This window comes from Rhea americana, unplaced genomic scaffold, assembly GCF_003343005.1.
Source record: "Rhea americana isolate MKP2758 unplaced genomic scaffold, rheAme1 scaffold_349, whole genome shotgun sequence".
NCBI classification, from domain to species: domain Eukaryota; kingdom Metazoa; phylum Chordata; class Aves; order Rheiformes; family Rheidae; genus Rhea; species Rhea americana.
The window spans coordinates 41,030-64,682 of NW_028186478.1; the positions used below are offsets into that span (position 1 = coordinate 41,030).

At 35.7% G+C, this 23,653-nt stretch overlaps 1 protein-coding gene across 1 annotated transcript in view; it reads right to left on the reverse strand.

Annotated features, from left to right (window-relative positions):
• Positions 1-23,653, reverse strand: part of LOC146592046 (gamma-2-syntrophin-like) — a gene marked incomplete at its 3' end in the record, with an annotated part of 199,668 nt that overhangs the window by 40,904 nt on the left and 135,111 nt on the right. Inside the window, exons 3-6 of the mRNA XM_085311736.1 lie at positions 21,474-21,530; positions 21,316-21,373; positions 5,340-5,383; positions 5,181-5,222 (exon numbers count right to left, since the gene is read on the reverse strand). Of these exons, the coding sequence (XP_085167862.1) occupies positions 5,181-5,222; positions 5,340-5,383; positions 21,316-21,373; positions 21,474-21,530 (201 nt within the window). The remainder of the gene's footprint in view (positions 1-5,180; positions 5,223-5,339; positions 5,384-21,315; positions 21,374-21,473; positions 21,531-23,653) is intronic.

Sequence of the window (23,653 nt, forward strand, 5' to 3'; positions counted from 1 at the left end):
AAAAGAAAAGACAAAGGAACCCACAGACCCTCAAGAACTTAAGTTGAAGGCTTTTTATTTTTATGGTTTTTAATTAAATGAATCACTCATACATATTCCTAAATTCTACGTGAATTTCACTTTAGATGCTTACGTGTCAAGTTTGTGTGCCTGCAGGTGCGCTCTGGGACTGTGTAATTGAATAATATGAGATAAGAAATATTAACCATCTGGTAAGTAGCAGACAAGTGYATCATTGACATATTCCATCTACAAATAGTGGCTGACAAACAAGGGATTCCTACAGCTGCAACCTTAGGAATATTAACTGCACACTTCTTTTTGAAGCATATCTTTTCAATTACAAAATCATATATCACATTTAAATAAGGAAATCTTTATTCTAGGTGAGAAAACTCAACCTTTATTTCAAGGAAATGTGACTTAGATAAAAATAAAAAATAAAACATCCTCCATTTTTTCAGGAACTTTGGCAGTAGCCTACCTAATCTCATATCATAGAGAATCAGTCTGACCCATTTATCAAACTCCACTTTTGATAGCATGATGAGGTTGTAGAAATGTCTCTTTGCAGATCTGTCTCCAAGCCCACCGAGATCTCTTTCCCTTCTGGAGCTTTTTTTCAGCCATGTGGCCTACAGTTGTTCCAAAATATTTTGTTAGYGATTCTCACTGAATTCCCATACATGGTGCCAAGAGTAGCTTTATAAATTTCTCTATCATTCCTCACCACTGAGAACAGCTGAGTTACATTGACAGATCTTGAGCGCTCCTTGGTACTGAAAAACAATCTTTAAGGGATGTAACTTACAGTTTTGTGAGGAATAGCTTTCAGAAGGTTTAGAGTTTTGTACGTGCAATAACAATACAAGCAGCAGCAGGGCAGTTCACCAATACAAAATAGACCTGCTCAGTACACTCAGATTCTGTCTGTTACTATTTTAGAGATTCAGCCTGACTGTATTAATCAGCACTAAGAAATGGACTGCAAGATCATGCAGCYGCACTTTATCTTGACCTAGAGGGATCACCTCCAAGTAATAAAAGCAAGTTTAGTTTCTTTGCCCATATAATTTCTTCCTTGCTGATAAGACTGTCAAAACCCATGTCATTTATGATTGCTACAGATGCTATTCTGAGATACACTTGTCAGTGAATCAGCTGATACTGCCAATAATACACAGCAGGTGGTAAGAACTTTTATCTATACTGCCTTTTACCGCATGCCAGAAAAGCAGTGCACACGGACAGAATACAAACTAGCTTTATTTTGGGTGAGAAAATTCAACCATTATTTCAAGGAAATGCAACATACACAAAAACAAGAAATAAAACAAACTCCATTCTCTTAGGAGCAAGTAGTCTACCTGATCTCATAGTGTGTAAAATCATTTCCCGCATACAGGCAATCTGATAAATGAACTAAACCAATTTTAAATTAAAAAATGTTAAATGCAAGAGAAAACAAACATTGTGATTTTTGCTTCAAAACCACATGAAATAATCAGAAGAGTAAAAGAAAAAAAAATCCAAACATATTATTGACCCCCATTTTTCTTTAAATCAGTGAGAATAACAAAAATTCAATAACATTCAATAACATAACATCTTAGTTGTAGAACTAAGGTAGTAATCCTTGCCTAATGCTTTGCCTCCAATGCCAGCACAGGGAACAGAAGAAATCAGAACATATTACTGCTAGGAGCCATTCAGATACTCTTAGACAAGAGCTGATGAATTGTTTCAGTAGCTTCCAAAATTCATAGGTTCTCTTTGCTCATACTTTGTGCACTGCCTACTCCCATCTCAGCYATCACCTTCCTCTGTTTATATCAACACATTAGCTTGAGGGTTTAAGTGCAATGGATTCTTAACTCCTGTAGAGTATGAATTGTAGGAAAAGTATAAGAAATACTGTTAGAATCAATAGCTTAGGCCAACTAGATAACATGTGTTGGTAAAAACATTCTGGAAATTCAGCTAACAACTTCTGGCTTATTTCTTGTCTAGACTCCAGTAGGTAATTTGAAGTAGTAATTGATAAGTATTTTCTAATCTGGCGTATGGCTGCAAGCATTTAAGCACTGAAAATGCTATGGAAGGCATTACATAAAAGAATAACATGTTTCAGAAGAAGAAAGTAATTCTCTACTTTAATTCTTTCTCCCAAGAACAGAATAACGCTACTGATCCCCCCCCACACGTTTTCAATGAAGAGATAAGAGAGTTTGAGAAGTTATCATTTAAGTATGAGAAGAGAGAAGTTCTTCACATCTTAATTTTATAGAGTAATATAGAAAACATTTTAATAATTTTATTTTAAATAAACTGAATGTTCTTTGAAATTATTGGCAACAGAAAAATCAGATAATCTTCCTGACCTTTAGATCTCTTTTTACTGTACTATACCTCCCCAGAACTCACTTCAAGACCTTAGTCCCCTTCTTGAATATTATAATGAAAACGGATACATCAGAAAGAGTAAGTATACAGTCACAGCATCACAGAGTTACAGAATCACAGAATGGTTGAGGTTGGAAGGGACCTCTGGAGATSATCTAGTCCAACCTCCCTGCTCAAGCAGGGTCACGTACAGCATGTTGCATAGGATCGCCTCCAAGTGGTTTGAATACTTCCAGAGAAGTGGAAGTATTCCAGGTTGTGGAAGACTCCACAACCTTTCTGGGCAACCTGTTCCAGTCCTAGCACTAATTCTCTTAATTCCATTTCTCTGAACTTAACCAAAACTTATATCGACACTAGGAGCCTCAAAAAAAAAGGAGATATGTATCTACTATATTCATACTTTTACTTCATGAATACCAGTTTGGCTTCTCTTAAGGAACTTCACCAGATTCAAAAGCTTTGCACAACCTGCAAATACATTCCATAGCATGCTGCACAATCCTGGACAATCTTTTCTAGAGAAGGGGACTTTTCATACTGTTGCAGCTCCCCTGTAATCCAGAAACACTGGTTTTCACATGAAAACTACGATAGAGCAATGTGTGCCTTATTCTCATCCTAGGTTGAAATTGAGATCTTTGTATGTTTTCTGTATTCCTCTCTTTCTTGCTTCAATATTTACATTTAGTCTTACTACGTACAAAATTTTGTATTATGGTTATTTATTATCTCTATCCCTATAACATCTGGCAGTATAAGCGTGGAGTTAGGATATGTCCAATATGTGCACTCAGACTTGAAGGTAGGAAGTCCATCTTAGTCCTACAGACAGAATCTAAAATAATCTGCAGAAAAGAAGAAAAATCTGAAGACAATGTTTAAGTAAATTTCTTACATTTTAAGACACTATTCATCAGATTTTGGGGAAGTTTAAAAGAAAAAAAACTTTCTTTAAAGCTTCCCCAAAATCTGATGAATAGTGTCTTAAAATGACATACAGGAAAAACCGAAATTTGAACAAGTTACCACCACTGCTTTCTCTGTTCCTCCTATTATTGCCCCAACATTTAGACACAGTCTGAATATAGTCTTAAATATTATTGTTATGTACTATCTATATTTCTGCAACAGTTGAGAACTCCTAAGACAAAACAGGTACACTATGCTAAGTGCTACAGTCCACAACAATGATAATTATGTAACTATATATATACACATGAATGTAGGTATATATACACATATATAAATTACATGAAATATTATACATATACATATACTTACATGTGCACAAATACACATATATATGTGTGTGTGTGTATGTATGTGTGTCTGTGTGTATATATATGTGTATACACACATACACACACACAATGTGCAAAACTTGAGTCCCTTTTAATTGTATTGAATGCAATGGGTACCAAAGCTTTTCACAGAATCATAGAATCAGTAAGGTTGGAAGGGACCTCTGGAGATCACCTAGTCCAACCTCCCCGCTCAGCAGGGTCAYCTAGAGCATGTTAGACAGAGTTGCATCCAGGCAGGCCTTGAATAGCTCCGGAGAAGGAGACTCCACAACCTCTCTGGGCAACCTGTGCCAGGGCTCCGTCACTCTCACAGGGAAGAAATTCCCCCTCATGGTCAGGAGGAACTTCCTGTGCTTCAGTTTCTGCCCATTGCCTCTTGTCCTGTCACAYAGGGCAACTGAAAAGAGTTTGTCCCTGTCCCCTTGACACCCTCCCTTYAGGTACTTRYACACATTGATAAGACCCCCCTCAGTCTTCTCTTCCTCAGGCTAAACAGGCCCAGCTCTTGCTTTATTTTAAATATCTGAGCAGGAACATGACACTCCTCCTACATAATCTAATTTTCCAATGTTGCACTTACTTACAATCAATTAAAATAGATTCTTTACAATAATTCAATCCTTGTTCCTGCAATGCTAAAAAGCTGAGAACTTTTGTACTGTTTAACTGTATTACCACAGTACCAAAACCCTTTAGGACCACTTACAATCCCAGTGGATCAGGAACTATAGCAGAGTCATACTCCATAAAGATTATATCTCTGTGCATAAACAAATAAAGTTACAAATACACATACACACATACATATGTAYATATATATATACATATATATATATAAAGACTATTCAATACATTTGTGTTCCCTGAGAGACTGCAATTGTGAACACCCATAAGGTTGTTGAGTATCTGTGATAGCATCCCTAAGAAGGCTATGTATTTTTTTATATTTTTATATATTTATATTCTATTTTATATTATATTCTTAAATAGTAAAGCTCTTATATTTTTTTATTTGCATTCTATTCAGTTTTTATGACAAGTAGCTCAGTGTACAGTTTACAGAAAGAAAAAAAATCATCATATGTTCATTGGTGAAACTGATAAAGTTCGTATTCATTGGGAAGAGTGGACATAACCTACCAAGGTTTGACATTTTTCCCTTATTTTCTGCTTTGAAAAAATTTTGTTTTTTCCAAGGAATATAAAAAAATATAGTAAATGATAATGGAGACTGGACTCTGGAATATTACATTTGTGCCACAAATGTACTCTGAAGAACAGTCACAAAAAGGTACCTATAAAGAAACTATAGCCAAAATAAAGCTCTCACTGTTCACATGTATGACAGACGTGGCTAAAGCACTATATCTCTACAGTGAAAAAAAAAGATATGATATAACACTAGAGGAAAAACCAGTATGGACATGATATTCTGTATGTTATTAAAAAATCAAAAGTAGAATAACTTACCACTTCTTCATGGGTAGCACTTTCTACATTAATACCATTAACCTAAAAGGAGAAATGATAGAGAGAAAATGATTTGCAATGTGTAAGTTAGCTAATGAAATAAACATAAAGCCAAGTATGAAACAAACACGTCTGTGGAACAAACAAATGTTTACTGACCTGGATTATTGCATCTCCTATAAATAACATTCCTGTTTGGTCAGCTGTGGGATTACAAAAGGAGTACATTTTAATTGAAAGAAGTACTGGAAAATAATGCTATATTAATGCTATATTGCTTTTCAGCACTTGGTTTAGCATACTGTTTRTAATGGTCATCTGAAACTGCTTTGCTTGTGAAAATATCAATGGCATAGCAATCAGTCAACATCCTGTAAAGCTAATAGATTCCAATTTTAAGCAAATTAAGTTACTTTCCATGAAAAAGGAACTTATTTAATATGGAGCTCAAGTGTAATTTCTCACTAATGAAGGACTTCATTAAATTGTGTGGAAAGTGTAATCACATTTTTCATTAGTCTTCTACAAAAGGAAAATGGGAATTTCAAAAACTATTTAGCAGCTCTAAACCCTCTAAACAAATTTACAGGGCCGGGAATATAGTACCACTCTTTAATATGAAGTTTGAGTTAGCTTTGTTCCTGAGAGTAGCATAATATATTATTTTAATCTGTAACTTGCATGTATCCTGCTTTACAGAGTAATGGGAATAACGTAATGAAACTGCAAAGAAAAATAATTCTGTATAAGTTCAAACAATTACATTTCCTGAGATGTACTCATTGATTTTAAAATTTTGTAATTTTTAGTGGAATTTAAGGACTTTTACCTCTTGGAATTTAGTACTTAATTAAAAGCAAGGCTCTGATCCTACCAAGATTGATGTGGTTAAATTAAGTACATGAACAGTCATATATATGACTGTATAGGATGGGATAGTGGAAAGGACTGAAATTCTAGCTGAGGTATGAGAGGATAAAGTCAAAGAGTGCAGGAGGTGTGCTGTGCCCACTGTATGAGACCGAGCAGTGAACAGAGAAACGTTGTCTATGTCTGTCTGAGCAATGACGAAGCACAACAGAAATGGGTTAGTAACTGAAGCAGCTGCTGTTGTTGACACTCTTTAAACTTATGCTGTAAGTTTTGTTTCAGACTAATTAGTCTGGTCTCCCAGACTGAATGGCCCACAGTMCAGGTGAAGCAAAGCTGCCCAGGGAAAACTATCACACAAACCTTCAGTTTCTGAGATACTGGCCTCTAAGCAGCCCATCCAGAGACACATAAGCAGTTGAACTTCAACTTGAGCAATCCTGGCTATCTTGAATATTATTTGGTTACTTTTTGCAGTGTTGTTTCCTTGAGGCCCTGTCTTGTTGGTTCTACTGTGAGGCCAAAGCAGTTGATGTCACCATTGGAAAGATTTTAGCTAGAAATGGTGACAAGTGAAAAAAGAAGCATAATAAAAAAAGAGAGGTGGGGGCACAAGGTGTTTGAAAAAAAGTTCTGAAACAATAGAAGGGCCAGCAAGAAGGGAAAGCTTACTGAGCCAGGAGAGGTTTAGGTGGAAGATGTGTTCCTAGTGGAAGAGTGTATCATGAAGAGTCAGAGGCCACTAGTTGTATCCATCCTCCTAGCTGTTGACCATGCCACGAGCCTACATTCTGCCTAATTCTGGCACAGTACAGCTGTATAATCTTGACTCAGACTTTTGGGGAAGAAAAAAAAAAAAAAAAAAAAAAAGCTACATTTTGAGAAAGAACTATAATAAAATAAGTAGACCAGCATCATACAAATTCGGAAAGTAAAATTACAGACACAGGTAACATTCCTCAGACAGGACTGGTTTGCAGCTAAAGATAGACGAGGACAAGTGCTGTCATGTAAAGGCATAAAATCTCAAAAAAGTAAACAGGGGAACTGGAAGATGGTAACTCAACAACACTGAAGATCAAATGTCTTCTAGGGAGCTATGGATCCTGAACTGTCCCCACCTGGCTGGTGACTTCCAGGCCAGCAAAGACTCACTAGGTGTCCTGTAAGGATGCGAAGTACTGCAATATCAGTGTATCATGTGCATTACAGTTTAAGAGCACAAAGCATTTATATCCTTCTTACAGAGCCTCTGCAGAGAGTTGTGTGTGCCCAGATAAAGTAACTGAGACAAGGTGAATTATATGGTTGATACCAAATACTCTATGATCTGAAACAAAGCATTGAAAATGAGTACAATTAGGAGAWTTGCTCCAAAAATGTAATATTGCTGCAAACTAAAACTATAATATAGAAACCTCCAGGACTGCTGTAATGGTACTAGCTGTCATCACAGCCAGTGATGGTACTATGGCAAACCATCCTTGAAAGTTTCAGCCAATGGTCTATAATTTAAAATCAAAGATGGTTTCTAACAAAAGTGTTTTGCCCAAATTGATTTGAAGGGACATGCCATGAATTGCAGAAGTCATATCATAGGTTACAAGTGTACTAGAAATTGACAGAGTCTCAAAGGCTAAACAGATACTACCCCTTCAAAGCAAATAATTTTGCAAACTGGAAATATACAAAGTACTAAGTGCTCTGATACCAGTTTTGCATGAAAGCATCATCAGTTTTAAGCGTATGATTAGCTTCRTTGACTTCACAGACCTCTCAATTCATAGGCTTAACTTTAAATACATGCATTCACTGCATGAGGAAAATGAAAATCATAMAGAAACCGGACGAAATAAAACAAAAAGACTGGAGAAAATGGAAACCAGAATACAAGAGGCTTCTTAAGGTTGTACTGATGTATTTTTCCGTCCTCTCCCAGGAACTGGACTAAGTTTCCATCAGGACTATACAGATACACTTGGTGCCATTGTTAGACAACCAATTCCAGATTTCTAATCAATATCTGAAAGATGAACTTTCTTACATCAAACATTGAAAACTACCTTTTTAGAAAAGACTTTTAAGTGGAATATGTTCTTTACAGGACTATGTTAAATTCCATTTCTTTGTTTAAAGCAAAATAAAAAAAAAGTTCAAATTTCTGTTCTTGAATATAATGTTTCCTCAGCTTAGTCTTCCTCCTTTTCAATATGTGTCTGGTTTATCATATAAAGAAAAGCTGTAACTCACTCAGTAATAAAGTATGTGTTTCAAAACAACATGTCATTATTCTAAAGCACGAGATATTGCCCACACTGTAGTAGGTAAACTACTGCTGGTACATGGGAAATTTTAGGACTTGTTTCCTCACTTCTCTCAGTGTCTGCGGAACAGGCAGAAAAAGATGGCTTTATGTTCTTGAAATACTGTGTCTGTCTACACACTCACTTAGGAATCCACTTGTAGACCCTAGGTGTATACAAATCTGAAGTCTGACATGCTGTAGGAATTAATTCAAGGTGAGATATGCACAGGAGAAGCAAGGTGACACAAGTACTGGATACAGGAGCAGATCAAGTCAGGATGTAGCACAGAGACGTTTGGTGACACCATTGGAGAAGGTGATTCCATGCTGAGGGGGAGAGAGGTGCCTATCTGCCRACCCGACCCCTCCTCTAGAGAGATTTGCTGCTTGCCGGGGGCAAGGATACGAGATGTGACTGAAAGGCTACCAAGGATTGTCCGCTCATCCRACTACCACTCCATGCTGCTCTTTCACGTGGGTGCTAACGATACAGAGAGCAAACTAGAGACAATCAGGGAAGACTTCAAGGCCTTGGGCACGGTGGTCAAGGGTCTGGGAGCCCAGGTGGTCTTATCATGGGTCCTGCCCATTAGGRGGAGGCATRGGAGGAGGAACAGGAAGATTTCCCAAATCAATAACTGGCTATGCCATTGGTGTTGGCAACAGGGTTTTGGATTCTATGACCATGGAACATTGTTTGAAGATCAGCAACTGGTGGGGAGAGATGGGATTCACCKCACCAAGCAGGGCACATTTGCTTTTGCCCACAGGTTGGCCAGCCTAGTAAAGAGGGCTTTAAACTAGGTAGAGGGCAGGAGGAGGGGTGTCATACAGCCAGGGCAGACAACAAAACACAGGTTGGGTTGGGGGGCATCCAACRGATGCATGCAGTCGGGGATGTGCGTTTGGGACATGGCTATGGGCAACCCCTGCACACCCTTCCTGGGAAACCTGGAGGCATGACCACCTCTTTGAAATGCCTGTACACCAATGCATGCAGCATGGGGAACAAACAGGAGGAGCTGGAGATCTGTGTGTGATTTCAGGGCCATGATCTCGTTGCAATCATGGAGATATGGTGGGATAGCTCTCATGACTGGAATGCTGTCATGGATGGATATGTGCTTTTAGGAGAGAAAGACCAGGAAGGCGAGGTGGTGGAATTGATCTTTATGTGAGAGAGCAACYGGAATGCATCGAGCTCTGCCTAGGTAGGGAGSAGGAGAAGGCAGTTGAGAGCTTATGGGTAAAGATCAGAGGGCAGGCTAGCATGGGGAACACTGTTGTGGGTTTCTACTACAGGCCACCTGACCAGGAAGAGAAAGTTGATGAGGYTTTGGACACTGTCTCCCATAACATCCTCCTAGATAAGCTCAGGAACTGTGGGTTAGATGAGTGCACAGTGATGTGGATTGAGAAGTGGCTGAAAGGCAGAGCTCAGAGGGTCGTCATCAGTGGTGYGGAGTCCAGTTGGAGGCCTGTGGTTAGTGGCATCCCCCAGGGCTCAGTACTGGCTCCCATCCTGTTCAACTTATTCATCAATTGACCTGGATGAGGGGACAGAGTGCCTCCTCAGAAAGTTTGCCAATGATACAAAGCTGGGAGGAGTGGCTGACACACCTGAGGGCTGTGCTGCCATTCAGAGAGAYCTGGACAGGCTGGAGAGYTGGGTGGAGAGGAACCTCCTGAGGTTCAACARGGGMAAGTGCAGGGTCCTGCACCTASGGAAAAATAACCYTAGGCACCMGTACAAGCTGGGGGCTGACCTTCTGGAGAGCAGCTCTGCMGAGAAGGACTTGGGAGTGCTGGTGGATGACAAGTTGACCGTGAGCCAGCAATGTGCYCTCGTGGCCAAGAAGGCYRATGGTMTCCTGGGGTGCATTGGGAAGAATGTTGCCAGCAGTTGAGGGAGGTGATCCTGCCYCTCCACTCAGCCCTRGGGAGGCCTCATCTYGARTCCTGTGTCCAGTTCTGGGCTCCCCAGGACAAGAGAGACCTGCAGCTACTGCAGAAAGTCCAGCGTAGGGTTACAAAGAGATAATCAGAGGGCTGGAGCATCTGCCCTATGAGGAACGGCTGCGAGAGCTGGGCCTCTTCAACCTGGGGAAGAGAAGACTGAGAGGGGACCTTATCAATGTGTAGAAGTACCTGAAGGGAAGGTGTCAAGAGGATGGGGACAAACTCTTTACAGTTTTCCATGTGTTAGGACAAGAGGCGATGGGCAGAAATTGAAGCACAGGCAGTTCCGCCTGAACGTGAGGGGGAATTTCTTCCCTGTGAGAGTGACGGAGCACTGGGTCAGGTTGCCCAGAGGGGTTGTGGAGTTTCCTTCTCTGGAGATCTTCAAGGCCTGCCTGCATGCAACCCTGTTTAACATGCTCCAGGTGACCCTTCTTAGCAGGGGAGTTGGACTAGATGATCTCCAGAGGTCCCTTCCAACCTTACTGATTCTATGATTCTATGAAATGGTAACAGGTCTTATGTGAATGAAGTGGGATATTCAGCARTGATACAAAAAATGCCACTACCCTCCTCAACATCCCTGAATGCCTTAATGGCAGAATGAATCTCCTGCTGACTCACAGCATACTAGTGAATAAAATTGCTATTTTATGTGAATAGGTTATAGAACTATTAAAAAGCTAATACCATCTTGACAAACATTTTAGCTGGTACTCTTAAAGCTGCATATGCTCTTGTATTTGCAAAGATAACTCAAGATAAAACTTGTTTGGCCTGCAAATCAGAAGTATTTTGAACTTGGACTATATAAAGAACAGCATCAACTCTAASAATGTGCAGATAATACAAGGAAACCAGCAAAGACTCTACCCACCATGTAAGTATCTAAGCAAGAGCCGATCAGCCTCAGATGGAGTCTTGCAATTTGACATATGGCATATTCATGTGCCATCTAACATCAACTAACATCAAGAATTTCTATGACACTTTTGTCAAAGAAATGTGATAACAACTGTAAACATGAGATTTTCTTCAATAAAAGAAATATTACTAAAGTCAGTCTTTTTCTGTTCTATTCAGTGCATTGGGCAGGCAGGGTCTGCACAGAATAAAAAGCTGTGTTCTTCTTGTAACACTGGGAAGGTTGATAAAGTCAGGTCATGGGGCTGGGATCCTAGTTAGAGACTAAATTTGTGCGTGGGTCAACAACAAAAACAGCCAATGTTACTGCTCTTAGCAGTAGTAATATGGGAAATTTTGGGAAGTCATGATTTTTACCAAAAACATTACCTGTAAGTAAAGGGTATTATTTTCTTACTAATTAAACATGCACGATTATTATGACAGAAGAATCTATGGAAGCATACCAAAAATGTTAAATCATTTGAAGAAATTAATGCAATTAATTGTGATTTAGTGCCACTCCGTGGTGATCAGAAAGCCGAGAGCACAGATGTAGGCGTTGTATTCTAACTATGGATTGCTTAATTTTACTTCCTGTTTCCATTCTCCTCTCAGCTGGCACATAATTCAGAATAGTTTTATAGCTCTTTATTTATTTACTATCTCAAGATTATTGCAGTGCTAAGAAGCTACACAAACAGAAGCTAAACATACACAGGCAACATGAGGGCAAATATAGGAAGCTGTAAAAGCCCGAGAAAGACTTACCTGGCATAATATTGTCAAGAAAAAGGGGAGAAAACTATCTAAACACAGCAAGTTCTGACCTCACATTACTATAAAATAAATCTGAATAGTAAGCCTTTTGCCATATCACAATAGCATGTAATTGCATCAGATTTCAAAAGCTAAGCAGGATTAGGCTGGTTGAATACTTGGATAAGGATCCCATAAAAAACTGTTGCTGCAAAAAGTGATGCTTTTTGAGTCGGTAAGCTTTGCTCAAGCTGTGAATTCCTTGTTAAATTAATGCCTTACCATGAGGGTAAGTGAAAGCATACTTCCAGAAGAAACTATGCTATTTGATATTAGACTGTTGAACACTGGAGTTTATTTGCTCCCAATAAATTATGTGGAATTTGAGATGACTTATCTCTTTTTACAATACTAGAAACATTTGTCTCAATATTCTACTCAAATTCCATACTAGCTAGTAACCTTAATTTCTGCCCTTATTTCACTGCGAATATCAATATTGTAAATTTCTCCATTTCTTGTAAACTACTGCTAAATAAATTGATACTTTTTACAGAAAAGGGAACAGTTGTTGCTCGAAGAAAGACATTTAACTCCGAAGAACTACATATAYTCCTGGAAAAGACCAGCTTACAAAAAATCCCATGGATGCCTTGAGTACTGCTGTTACTATCAAAGGAATATTTGCAGAGGTGCAAACAGGAATATATTTAGAATTTTAATAAAAAGCATGTTTGTTCAAAATGCAACTATTTTAATATGGCATTAACATATTACGGAAGTATCTGTTGAAATTTGAGATATTCTGGAAGAAAACAAAATTTACTATAAATTATAGTTTGATTTCCAGATGATGATTCTTCTCAGAATTATTCTTCATACTCTATGCAACTCACTTCATTTTCTGTATCTTTTTTGCCATGAGAAACCTAAGCACTGTTTTTCTAATTCCCAGTTCCTAGAAGGAGATGAGAACTACAGTCAGATAGGAACTGTATTTACAAAATAAAAAATAATAATAATAATAAAAAAAAAACCATGAAGAGCAAATAGAATCTCACATTGAGAGTAGATAGATTTTCACAGCAGTTTTTGAGGAAGACTTACAAAGGAAATTAAGAATAATAAGCCTCCCAAATTAAACATGGATAGCAGAGTCTCATGTGGGAGAATATAACTGAGACTCCATTGTGGGAAAACTAAAAAAAAAAAAAAAAAAAAAAGAAGAAAGAAAAAGAAAGAAAGAAAAGAAAGAAAAGAAGGAAATGGGGGACACTCCTTACTATATATACTTCAGATTGTTAGTGTCATGTTTACTATGGTCCTATAACAAAAATGATTTTCTCTGTTCCACTATTCTTACTATTTTTCTTCCCTATTCTGCTTTATTCACCTCTAGTACTGTTTTATCTCTGTGATTTTCCATCTCTTTTTCTACTCGTTCTCAGTGTGAGAATCCCTCATGGGCTGTTCTCTCATCCCATTCTCCACTCTATTCCTTGGAATGATCAGCAAGCATGTAGTTAATTCTGACACTTATGATCATCTAAGCTATTTTATGAGATCTTTTACAGAAACAGCCATCTTAAGGGGAGATTTTATGGTTAGCTCATGTTTTCAAAGTCTGCTTTATCACTGTGAACTACTAGAACTTTCTTTTATTCAAATGAAAATTTTTAATTCTAAAAAAAAACAGAAAATGTCAATCAGGAAAATGTAATAGCAATGAATCTGTTTTACAGATGGTTTTGACACTAGCTTTGCTTTTTCATTGTCTGCTTTCAAGCAAAAAAAAAGCAGCTTTTCAGAATAAATTGTTTATTAAAACATTCTACTAACAAAAGTGTTTTTCCCTACATGGCTGGCACCGAATCTGACCTGAAAGGAAAACTACTGCAGTAACAAATTTATAATATTTTTTCACTGCAAACTATATAAATGGAACAAATGTAGTTTTCTTATAAACAAGTATAACTTTACATTTTACATAAGTCAAAAAGTAAAAGGAGGCAAATGGGTAAGTGTAATTAGCAATCATAAAAGCGTATCAATAGGCATCAAGGAAAAGCATAAACAGGAGAAATTCTTTCTTTAACTTTAGAAAAATTAAAATATCGAAACCTTTTCAGAATGTCTTTATATGTAACTCAATTTAAACCTGTGATATTAATCATATATCTATTAGAGCAAACGTTACACTTTAGAATATTGCAATTATGTGAGCAGATTCATCTTCCTTTACATTTTACTGCATTCCTCAATCTATTCACCAAAAGATTAATTAATTTTAAAATGTGTACAATTGTTTTCACCTGAAAAATACTGTAATCATTCTTAAAATATTAGTAGATTTAAATTAATATCACAGGTAAAAGGCTTACTGAGCTGAACAGCGTAATATAGAGTCAGATAAGTTATAAATATGTAACATTTTATATGGAAATAAATTAAAGGCAAATCTGGTATCTTCAATCTTTTCTCCCAAGATATATAATTCAGTTTCCATTACAAACCATTGTGGAGTGTAAAAGAAGTTGTAAAAGCTGTGCAGATGAAAACTGCAAAACATATTTGGCAAACTGAAGTGATGTCAGAAATACTAGAAGGATATACATTAAATGAGTCATAAGGAAAGAAAAGATATATTCCCTAAAATAGTGTAAAAAGTCTTTAATTCATAAATCAGTACAGGAAGGATAAGAACAGTGAARAGACCAAAAATAGAACTTTTCTGAAATTGCCAAAGGATGTTATTAAATTTCTCATATTATTCCATATCACACTGTCTCTCAGCAGAAGGATCATTACATTTGCACTTTCTTGATGGTGCTTCTGCTCCCAAATATCTAAATGATTTTTTTTCTGAATTGAATTGGTATCTTTTAATGCACTGTCAATCTGTATTACAGACCAGAGGATGCTTTCTGCCTAGCTGCTTGTTTCTCCAGCTTCCACACTAAAGCATCATGGTAAAAGTATGATCCAAACCCAAAATCCAAGTATCATCCATCTTCAGAAAGATTTCAGGTGGATCTCTCCTGAACAAATGATCTGAATGAGCATGTATGATCTATGTCTCTACTTTGCCTCTACAGAATAATTATGTATTTTTTCTTCTACCTGGGCTGTAGTGGTAATAAATTCAAACAGTAACTTCTAATTCTATTTGATTAGATTTCTGAAATTCAGAAAGAACTGCATTCAATCACAGGTAGTTAGAAGAAAAGTTTTTCTTATCAATGGTATCCTAAGGCAGTAGTTTATTCACTGAACTGTTACATAGAAGAGATAATAACTAAAACAATATATTGCATTTTGATGTCTTTCTCTATTAAGATTAAAGTGTGTGAATGATAACTGTAACACTACAAGTGCACTGAAATTACAGGTTATGGTTTTCAGACTTAATACTGACCTTTTGTTTCATAAACTGCAAAACACACCTTCCAAAGTGAATATTAATCATGAAATACCTATAGAAATAAGGTATATTTTCCAGAAACATCTTCACAGAATCACAGAATTGTTGAGGTTGGAAGGGACCTCTGGAGATCATCTAATCCAATCCCCCTGCTCATGCAAGGTCACCTAGAGCACATTGCCCAGGACCCTGCCAGATGGTTTCTGTTTATCTTCAAGGAAGGAGATTCCACAACCTTTATGGGCAACCTGTGCCAGTGTTCTGTCATTCTCAACTTCCTGTGTTTTGGTTCATGCCTGTTGCCTCTTGTTCTATCACCGGGCACCATGGAATAGTCTGGCCCTATCCTCTTTACATCCTCCATCCAGATAATCATACATGTTGATAAGATCCCCTCTGAACCTTCTCTTCTCCAAGTTCAATGAAGGACTCATGTTCAGTCTTAACCTTCAGTAGTGCAAGGTGTAGCACAAGCTCTTGGTCTACTCTGACTTCCTTATGAACACAAGCATCTTCATCTAGGCTTATCTCATCCTTAAGGTCGACCTTGTTGGCCCACTGGAGTGAAGCTCCAATACTTCTGGCAACTGACCTGTTCAGCCTTGCCTTGGTAATAGTATTGGTATTAGTTTTAGTATTAGTATTAGTTGTATTACCTTCCTGGATGATTGGAGTCAACACTGAAAAAATGCTTAAGGAGGAAGTAATCCATATGCTTCTCTACTAAACCATCTTCATTTGGCATTTATTTGTAAGTGAACCCATCATAAGTCCTTGTCAAACCCACACCATGTCCTCCAAACAGATGGTCTTGAATACAGGCAGCCAGAATGTAGTAAGTGGTCAAAGATACACTCTGCAGAGTGCAGGGTCTCAAGCAAGAATGTTTCAATGGCTGAATGTCCTGAGTTTGTTCCACTTCTCCCATGGTACATGTCTTTTTCAGTCAGAAATGGACTAACCACATAAAATAGAAGTTTTTCAATATAGCAGAATGTGAATTACGTCATCTTATAAAGCACAGAAGGTGGGAAAATGCTTTCAAATTCAACTTTTAACCAATCTTGGCTCTCAAGAGAGGACTCTCTGTGAAACTTGTAAAATCCAAACTATCCCTCTTCCATCAAGTTGTATTTAATTTTATTTAACTATTTTCATCATGCCTCAGTGAGCTGAACCCACTGTTCTGTTTCTAAAGAGATGAGTCAGTTTCATCATTGCTGCTTGTCTGACTCCACATGTTATATGAGATACAGACAAAGCTAACAGCAGTAGTCAGATTATTACAGCAGTTCTCAAAAAAAATGAATGTTGCATCAGGGTGAAAAAATATGTGATTACTACTTTCATAATTCTGTAACATAAAACAGAAATTTTATTCTTGACTGGTACAATAAATTGTTTTTACAAAAAAATACTATATGTGATTAAAAGTCACTTATATGTACAATAAAGTTATTTTGAAGACCATTTATAGCCTTCAAAAGTTCACAAAGACTCCCTATTCATTAAAAATGATAATAACAGATAATAGGGAAAGAGATATAAAGACAAAAAAAAATCATAAAATTTAATTCTTACTATGTATAAAGATTTTTAAGGGGCATTTAATTGTCCTGACAAAATTTCTCATTGCTTCATTGTGCATCAAGTAAGCCTAAATGATCCGATTCCTTTCAATTAGCCATGTTTAATTGTTCAATCACCCACTGCTAAGAAAAAGAATCTATATTGGACTGTAAACCTACTGCATTCTTCACTATAAATAAACTGTTAATACCAATTATTATAAGAATAGTACACAGCTAGAAAGTACTAGCAAAACACAAGATATTATCAATGATTTTCTCAATTTAAAGTCAGTTTCAAAAAGGCAAACAAAAGAAAAATAATATTGTATTAAATCACCTGGAAGTGTATTTTCAGAAATATATTTTGGGAAATTATTAGTAATGGTGCTTACATTCTGAGTCAACTGCAGAATCAGACACATGAGTACCAACAATAAATCCTTGCTTTGGAAGTAAAATGATAAGCTATAGGACACTTTGCTTGGGGAGCCCAGTGAAGAAAGAAGAACTCATTTCCCATGTATTTATTATTTCATTATCAAGATTTTGTTTTAGCAATATGATTGTTCAACTCATCACATATGTGATGTAGAATTTACAGTCTATTTCAGCAGTTTGTAGTTTCCATGTAGTTACAGTCTATCTGTAACTAATTACTGTCCATATGTTTCCATGTATTTCATCCTTAATTTTATTCTAAAATTTTGCAACTAAATAAGTAATGATCTGTAAGTGCTATATTAATATTTAAGTTTCATACTTCATATTCCTGTAATTGCATTTTCTAGAAAGATCTAAGAAGCATTCAGTCAGTCTTAACTGAATTTAGCAGTTTAAACTATCCTCTTTTTATTAAAGAAATACAAACACCTGGAAGAACTTGTCCTGTTTTTGGCATTGTCCATGGTGCTGCTTTTAGCCTTTCACGAGTGACTCATATTTACATAAAACTTATCAGTAAGTATTCCTGCGTGATCTAATTCGGGCAGTATTTTGACATATTTTGACAGTAAAGATATCTAGACAGTTAGTTTGAAAAGTAAGTAATTTCTTATATTAAAATTCCTACAGTTTTATGAGTTTATATTCCATTATCTCCAGTTTTCCTGAACATCTACTCTTCTTCCTAGTTACTGTAGCAGAAATTATTTTTTATTACTCCTCATTTTAGGTACTCCAATATTATATTTAATGGATGATTTGTAAATGTTCCTGTTCTTAAGCTTACCCATACTTGAGGAAACATATATTTGCTTCTCTTTAAAGCATGCAATTTAATAATTCTGCAAAGTTATCTGTATCAACTATGCTGGATTAAATGACTCTGAAGTTAACTATATCACTTTTATTTTTGAATTTATAAATGTGTTTGCATTTATTTGTTCTCATTTAGAGACTGGTACAGGGCTTCTGTCTTTCCAAAATTAACTTTAACAAAAGTTTTGGTGGTATGAAAAAAATGTAACATGTTTGTTAGGAGAGAACACAGAATTCACAAAGAAATGTAAAGTATTGGGGCGTGAATTTGGTGATGAGGGAGTGTCATTAGCAAAACTTGCTGTTTCTTAATACTGTTGAGAAGAGTATGCATTCAGATAGATTTCAGGGCATTCTTTACTGTGATTCGTAACATATGAGACATTAGCCTGCAGAATTGAATGGCCACTTAAGCTTGTATTTCAGAAATCTAGGGTTATGCTCTTAAATTGTGTTCCTGTATATATTTCAGTGAATTTGTTCATGAAAGTCATGTTGATGTTGAATGCTGTGACGTAGAATACCTTCATTTGGAAGTTATAAACAGAAAGATCACAGCTAAGGGGCCTCCTAGCTAGACRAACCGTTAAGAACCATATTTATTACCACTGTTGCTATAGAAATGCTTGTGTTGAATGATTAAATCAAGCAAATTTGAAATTCTCACCCCATATCAACAACTGAAGTGTAAATGTCTTCAGCTATTGCTTAGGTCAATACCAATAAAATCACTTCCTTTCTTTGCTTATAATTAGGAAATTTAAAGGGGGCATAAAGACAGCTGTCATTATTTAGGACAGCAAAAGCATTGCAAAGGTACATACAAGAGAAGCAACTACTTTATTATATCACACTTTCAGCTTTGGGAACCATAAAATGGTACTGTATCCAACCAAAGTAAAGTTGGAAATGTCATTTTGCCCATGTTTTCATACAAAGGCTRTTATCCCAATGACACCTTTCAAGTTAGACTACCAGTTTCACCATTATTAGTCCCTAGAATAATGAAAGTTCTTGTTAACTTATTCATATTTTGAACACACAGCTGTTTAGTAGGTCTGAGATAACTCTGCATGTGTCTGATCTCTTCCTAATGCTTAACATCTCCTTTTGTTACATCTAATATCATTATTCTTTCTGATATATTTTCATAAATACATATATATATGCATAAAAAATACATGTGTATAAATAAATAGGGAGATATATAAATATATACAGAAAGAAAGCATGTACATACATATAGAACACTACTTTTCCTTTAAACATTTTATTATTAAACTATTTCCTCTAACATTAGGACATTAAAATCTTAAAATTGAAATCTTTCCTCAAATTCATCTGAGAGTTACATTTGGGCATATTCTTTTTATTAGGTTTAATTACCAATTAAATATCCTACTATCAAAATAATTCTGTGAATAGCTTTTGTTATTGTCTTTTTTCTAAACAGAAAACTAAAAACATTTTAAGATTTCATATCATATCCAAAAAAAGATTTATAGGAAGATTTGCAGTATGTGAACTTTCCAGACTTCCATGTTTTTCTCAAAACCTTTCATGCTTTTTAGAAATATTAATTTTCCAGAAGAAAACATAAAAAGAATTGTTTTCTGTTGTGCGGGCATTCAGTAATCAGAATGGACATGCATGATACAAAGTACCCCAATAACCATTTCTATCACATGTCTATCTTTTTTTTTTGTTTGTTTTTTTATCACAAAAACAGAAGGTACCTCAGGAGGTCATGTGATCCAACACCCACATCAGCGGTGCAGTTAATGCATATACTACCTTCTCTACATCTTGTTAATTGGGTCAGTGTCTTCATGCCACTCATTGATTCACCAGGATCATGACATATTGTCTTACTGTGGTACAACATTGACTTATTGTACCTGCTACTTATTTTAGAGCTTTCTTGGACAAAACATAACAAGATCTTGTAACAGGTATCTTCTGAGAAGAGATTTTCAAACCTGAGGTAAATTGTTGACCCCATAAAATTGCTGGTGTATTTGTTACCCTACAAATTGATACAGATTCTCATGAAAAAAAAATAATAATTAGAGAATCAAAAATTCTCAATCTCCACTACACAAGGCAGGAAAAAGAGTCTGATAAGTTAAAAAAAATGATGCCAGAAACCTGATCCCAATGGCTCTGAGTCCTTTAAAGAGACACTGTTATGTAGTGTTCTCTCTTTTCTCGAGGAAAGGTTGTAAGAAAGGGACAGATTTATCCTAGAGAAGACAGGAAACATACAGATTTATCATAGAAACATAGTAATTCTTCAAATATTTAAAGGTTGTCTTAGTGAAGTCTAGAACAAACTAGTCACCACGTCCAGCAGAGACAAAAATATGACTTTGTTTTGATCATCTAAAACCTTTAGTTCACCTCACTTGCTATCTTTGTGTAGTTCATTATTCTCACCTATGTGCAGTAGTTCCATTGAATTTACCCTGTATTTTTCACAGCAGCTCTACAAGWTTTCAAGAGCATTCCAGGTACTAACACTGCCCTGCAAAGGAGGTTCTTTCTGTGAATACTTGTCAATGCAATATTTAATTGGGTTGGAGTACATTGATTTATACCTTGTGTTATCATAACAAACATTACAAATCATTATCTGTTTGCTACAAGGCACAGTAAGTCATACTATGYGACAATGAATTACTATGTGGGGAAAAATATGCTTTGTTCCTACTATTTGTTCTTCTGGATTATTAAAGTTAAGTGTATCAGTAGATTTTCTATGACATTGCTGTGTTTTAAAAATTAATGTTAAATGCTGTGTTTATGACACTGTTGTGTTTCTGCTGTGAAATGCGTATATTCTAAAGCTAATATTGACCAGTAAAATTTAAAGTACAGGTCTTAAAGACTTGGAAAGATTACAGATTTTAAATTCAGCMCAAAGACATATGGAGCACTTGGATATTTATAGAAAGACTTAAAGATAGCATGATGCTGAAGAAATGATCCATAAATGTATTTTAATTATACGTTTAAAGAACATTTAATTTCTCAAAAAAATCATGTATACCACAGTACTGCATATTTAAATGATATAAACATGTATTTTACCTGCTTGGTCTTTAAATATTTTTGATATGACGACAGGCACTTTGTGCTCAGCACCACCCTGCAAAAGATGTGTATTAACCATGAGATCTCAATTAAAAATGGAGAGAACTATTTATACCAAAAATTGAATGAAAAAACAAACAATAAGTTATCCATACCTTTATGCTTAAGCCCAAGCCACCAACTGGTTGTCTACGAAGTGTAACAGTTCTGTGCTTTAAAAAATTGCAGAGAAAATAAATTTAGGTGAAAATATGATATCTGAACAAGCACATATAATGTCTTTTTTTAATTTAAAAAAGTTACTTCTCAAAGGTACTCCAGAATCTGGGTGATCAAGTTCAGTTCTGAACTATGATTCAAGAATGACTATATAGGCACTCACCATAAATGTCTTTCACACTGAGAGCTCTTCTATACTGTGAATTTTGCACATAGAGTTTTAATTTTTTTTCTATTGCTGATTCTTCCTAGATATAAATTTTTACATGCTTTTGCTTTGTTTTGACAAATGTTTTCATGAGAAAACTGTATGAAGAGATTTGAGATGCATATTTTTACAGTTGAATTTTCTTTAGCTGCTCATTTTCAATTGCAAATACCAATGTTTTCTAATCCATATCTTCAGGCCTATGCAAATTTTTTTGCAGGATGTGCTAAAAAACGTGACAATCTTTTTTTCATGATTATTTTCTTGCATTTTCTGATGAAGTTCATAAAGAAGATAAACATTTATCAATATTTCTCTATAGTATCCTATCTTGTGTTTAAGATTAAATTGAATTTAACATTTCATTCATGCTTACCTCTCAGTGTCTGACACCATAATAATGGAACATATACCTTTACTTTATCTGTTGATAGTAATTATGGTGAATATATCTGTATGAATACAGGTGTGTGTGATTCAATCTCCGACCATATAATTCATTTTTGTGAAACATGTGCTATTTCAGATTATTTCATTTATTCTTTCGTCATTTTGATTGGAACCAAAAATTTTAATCAAAATAATCACATGTACTAAGRAAGCTCAAATCCAGTCTGAGTGAGAATACATGGATCCCCACATTCAAAATCATTGATCAGTCAACTAATCACCCTTTCCACCACAGAATAGCGCTTTTCAACTGTTTGCATAAATGTCTTATGAGACAGKATTGCTTTCATGTGATTATATATGATTCAACATGACCACGACTAGTCGTCATACAAGACCAAATTCTACCTCTGATTTTCACTGAATGATAGATTTTTGTTACTGATTTTCAATTTTTAAAAACCTGAAGAGCGTGTAATTCCAGAAGAATAGAAGAAAGCTAAAACTGGGTCAATTTTTAAAAAACAAATAGTGCATGGTTCATAATCATATCATAGAGGCTTAAAAGTCTGATAATCATAAATCAGTCAACTAATCACCCTTTCCACCACAGAATAGCCATCAAATCAGTTCATAAAAATTTAAAGAATAATTTTATGGAACACAGTTTTTCAAATTAAATTAACACCTGTTATGAAATTTCTAATCTTAGTGACAGGTACCAATGCCATAATAACCTGCATAAGGTACCAAACTAATTCCAAACAAGTGCTTAATGAAAAATATAAAACTGTGCAAAGTAATATGGCATATTTTAAATGCATTTAAACTGGCTCACTAAAACATTTCCAAATCAAAATTTAATTAAGATAAAGTCATCATTAAGTTGATAATGCTTCTGATAGGGTAGTGACAGGCCCCGGATTATTTAAAAAGTTAAAACAATTTAGTGATCTGATAGAAAATCTAAATTGATTGCAATAATGTGTGTAGGTGACACAAAGTAAGAAGTAATGATGAACATGACAGATTCTGGATATATAATAACTTTGACGATATGTTAAATTAAAAGTAAATTACAGTACATATTTTAGTACTAGCAAATAAAAGATAAAATCTTATAACAAGGAAAACTATTCCCATAAATGGAGCAAAGCACTCTATCTGGAAAAAGGTGATTTTTTGGGGAAAAAAAGAGTTTTACTTAGTATGAGAAAAATATGCATTCCTACACAAAACCATAGCCAACATCATCAAGAGAGTACTAAATATGAGTAAGGACATAATAAATTATTTCTGTATCTGGCAGTGGTGCATACACTTGAAAGAATACAGCAAGTTCTGATAAGCTCATTTTGAAAATGATACACACAAATTGAAGAGCCAGCAAAGAACAGTCACAAGAATGCCAAACAGCTTGAGAAATTTGTCTTGCAGTGAAACAGATACCAGGACTTGGACCTAGTTAGCTTTTTTAAGCATTTTTCAGGGATGATCAAGGACAGCTTTAAGCAACTT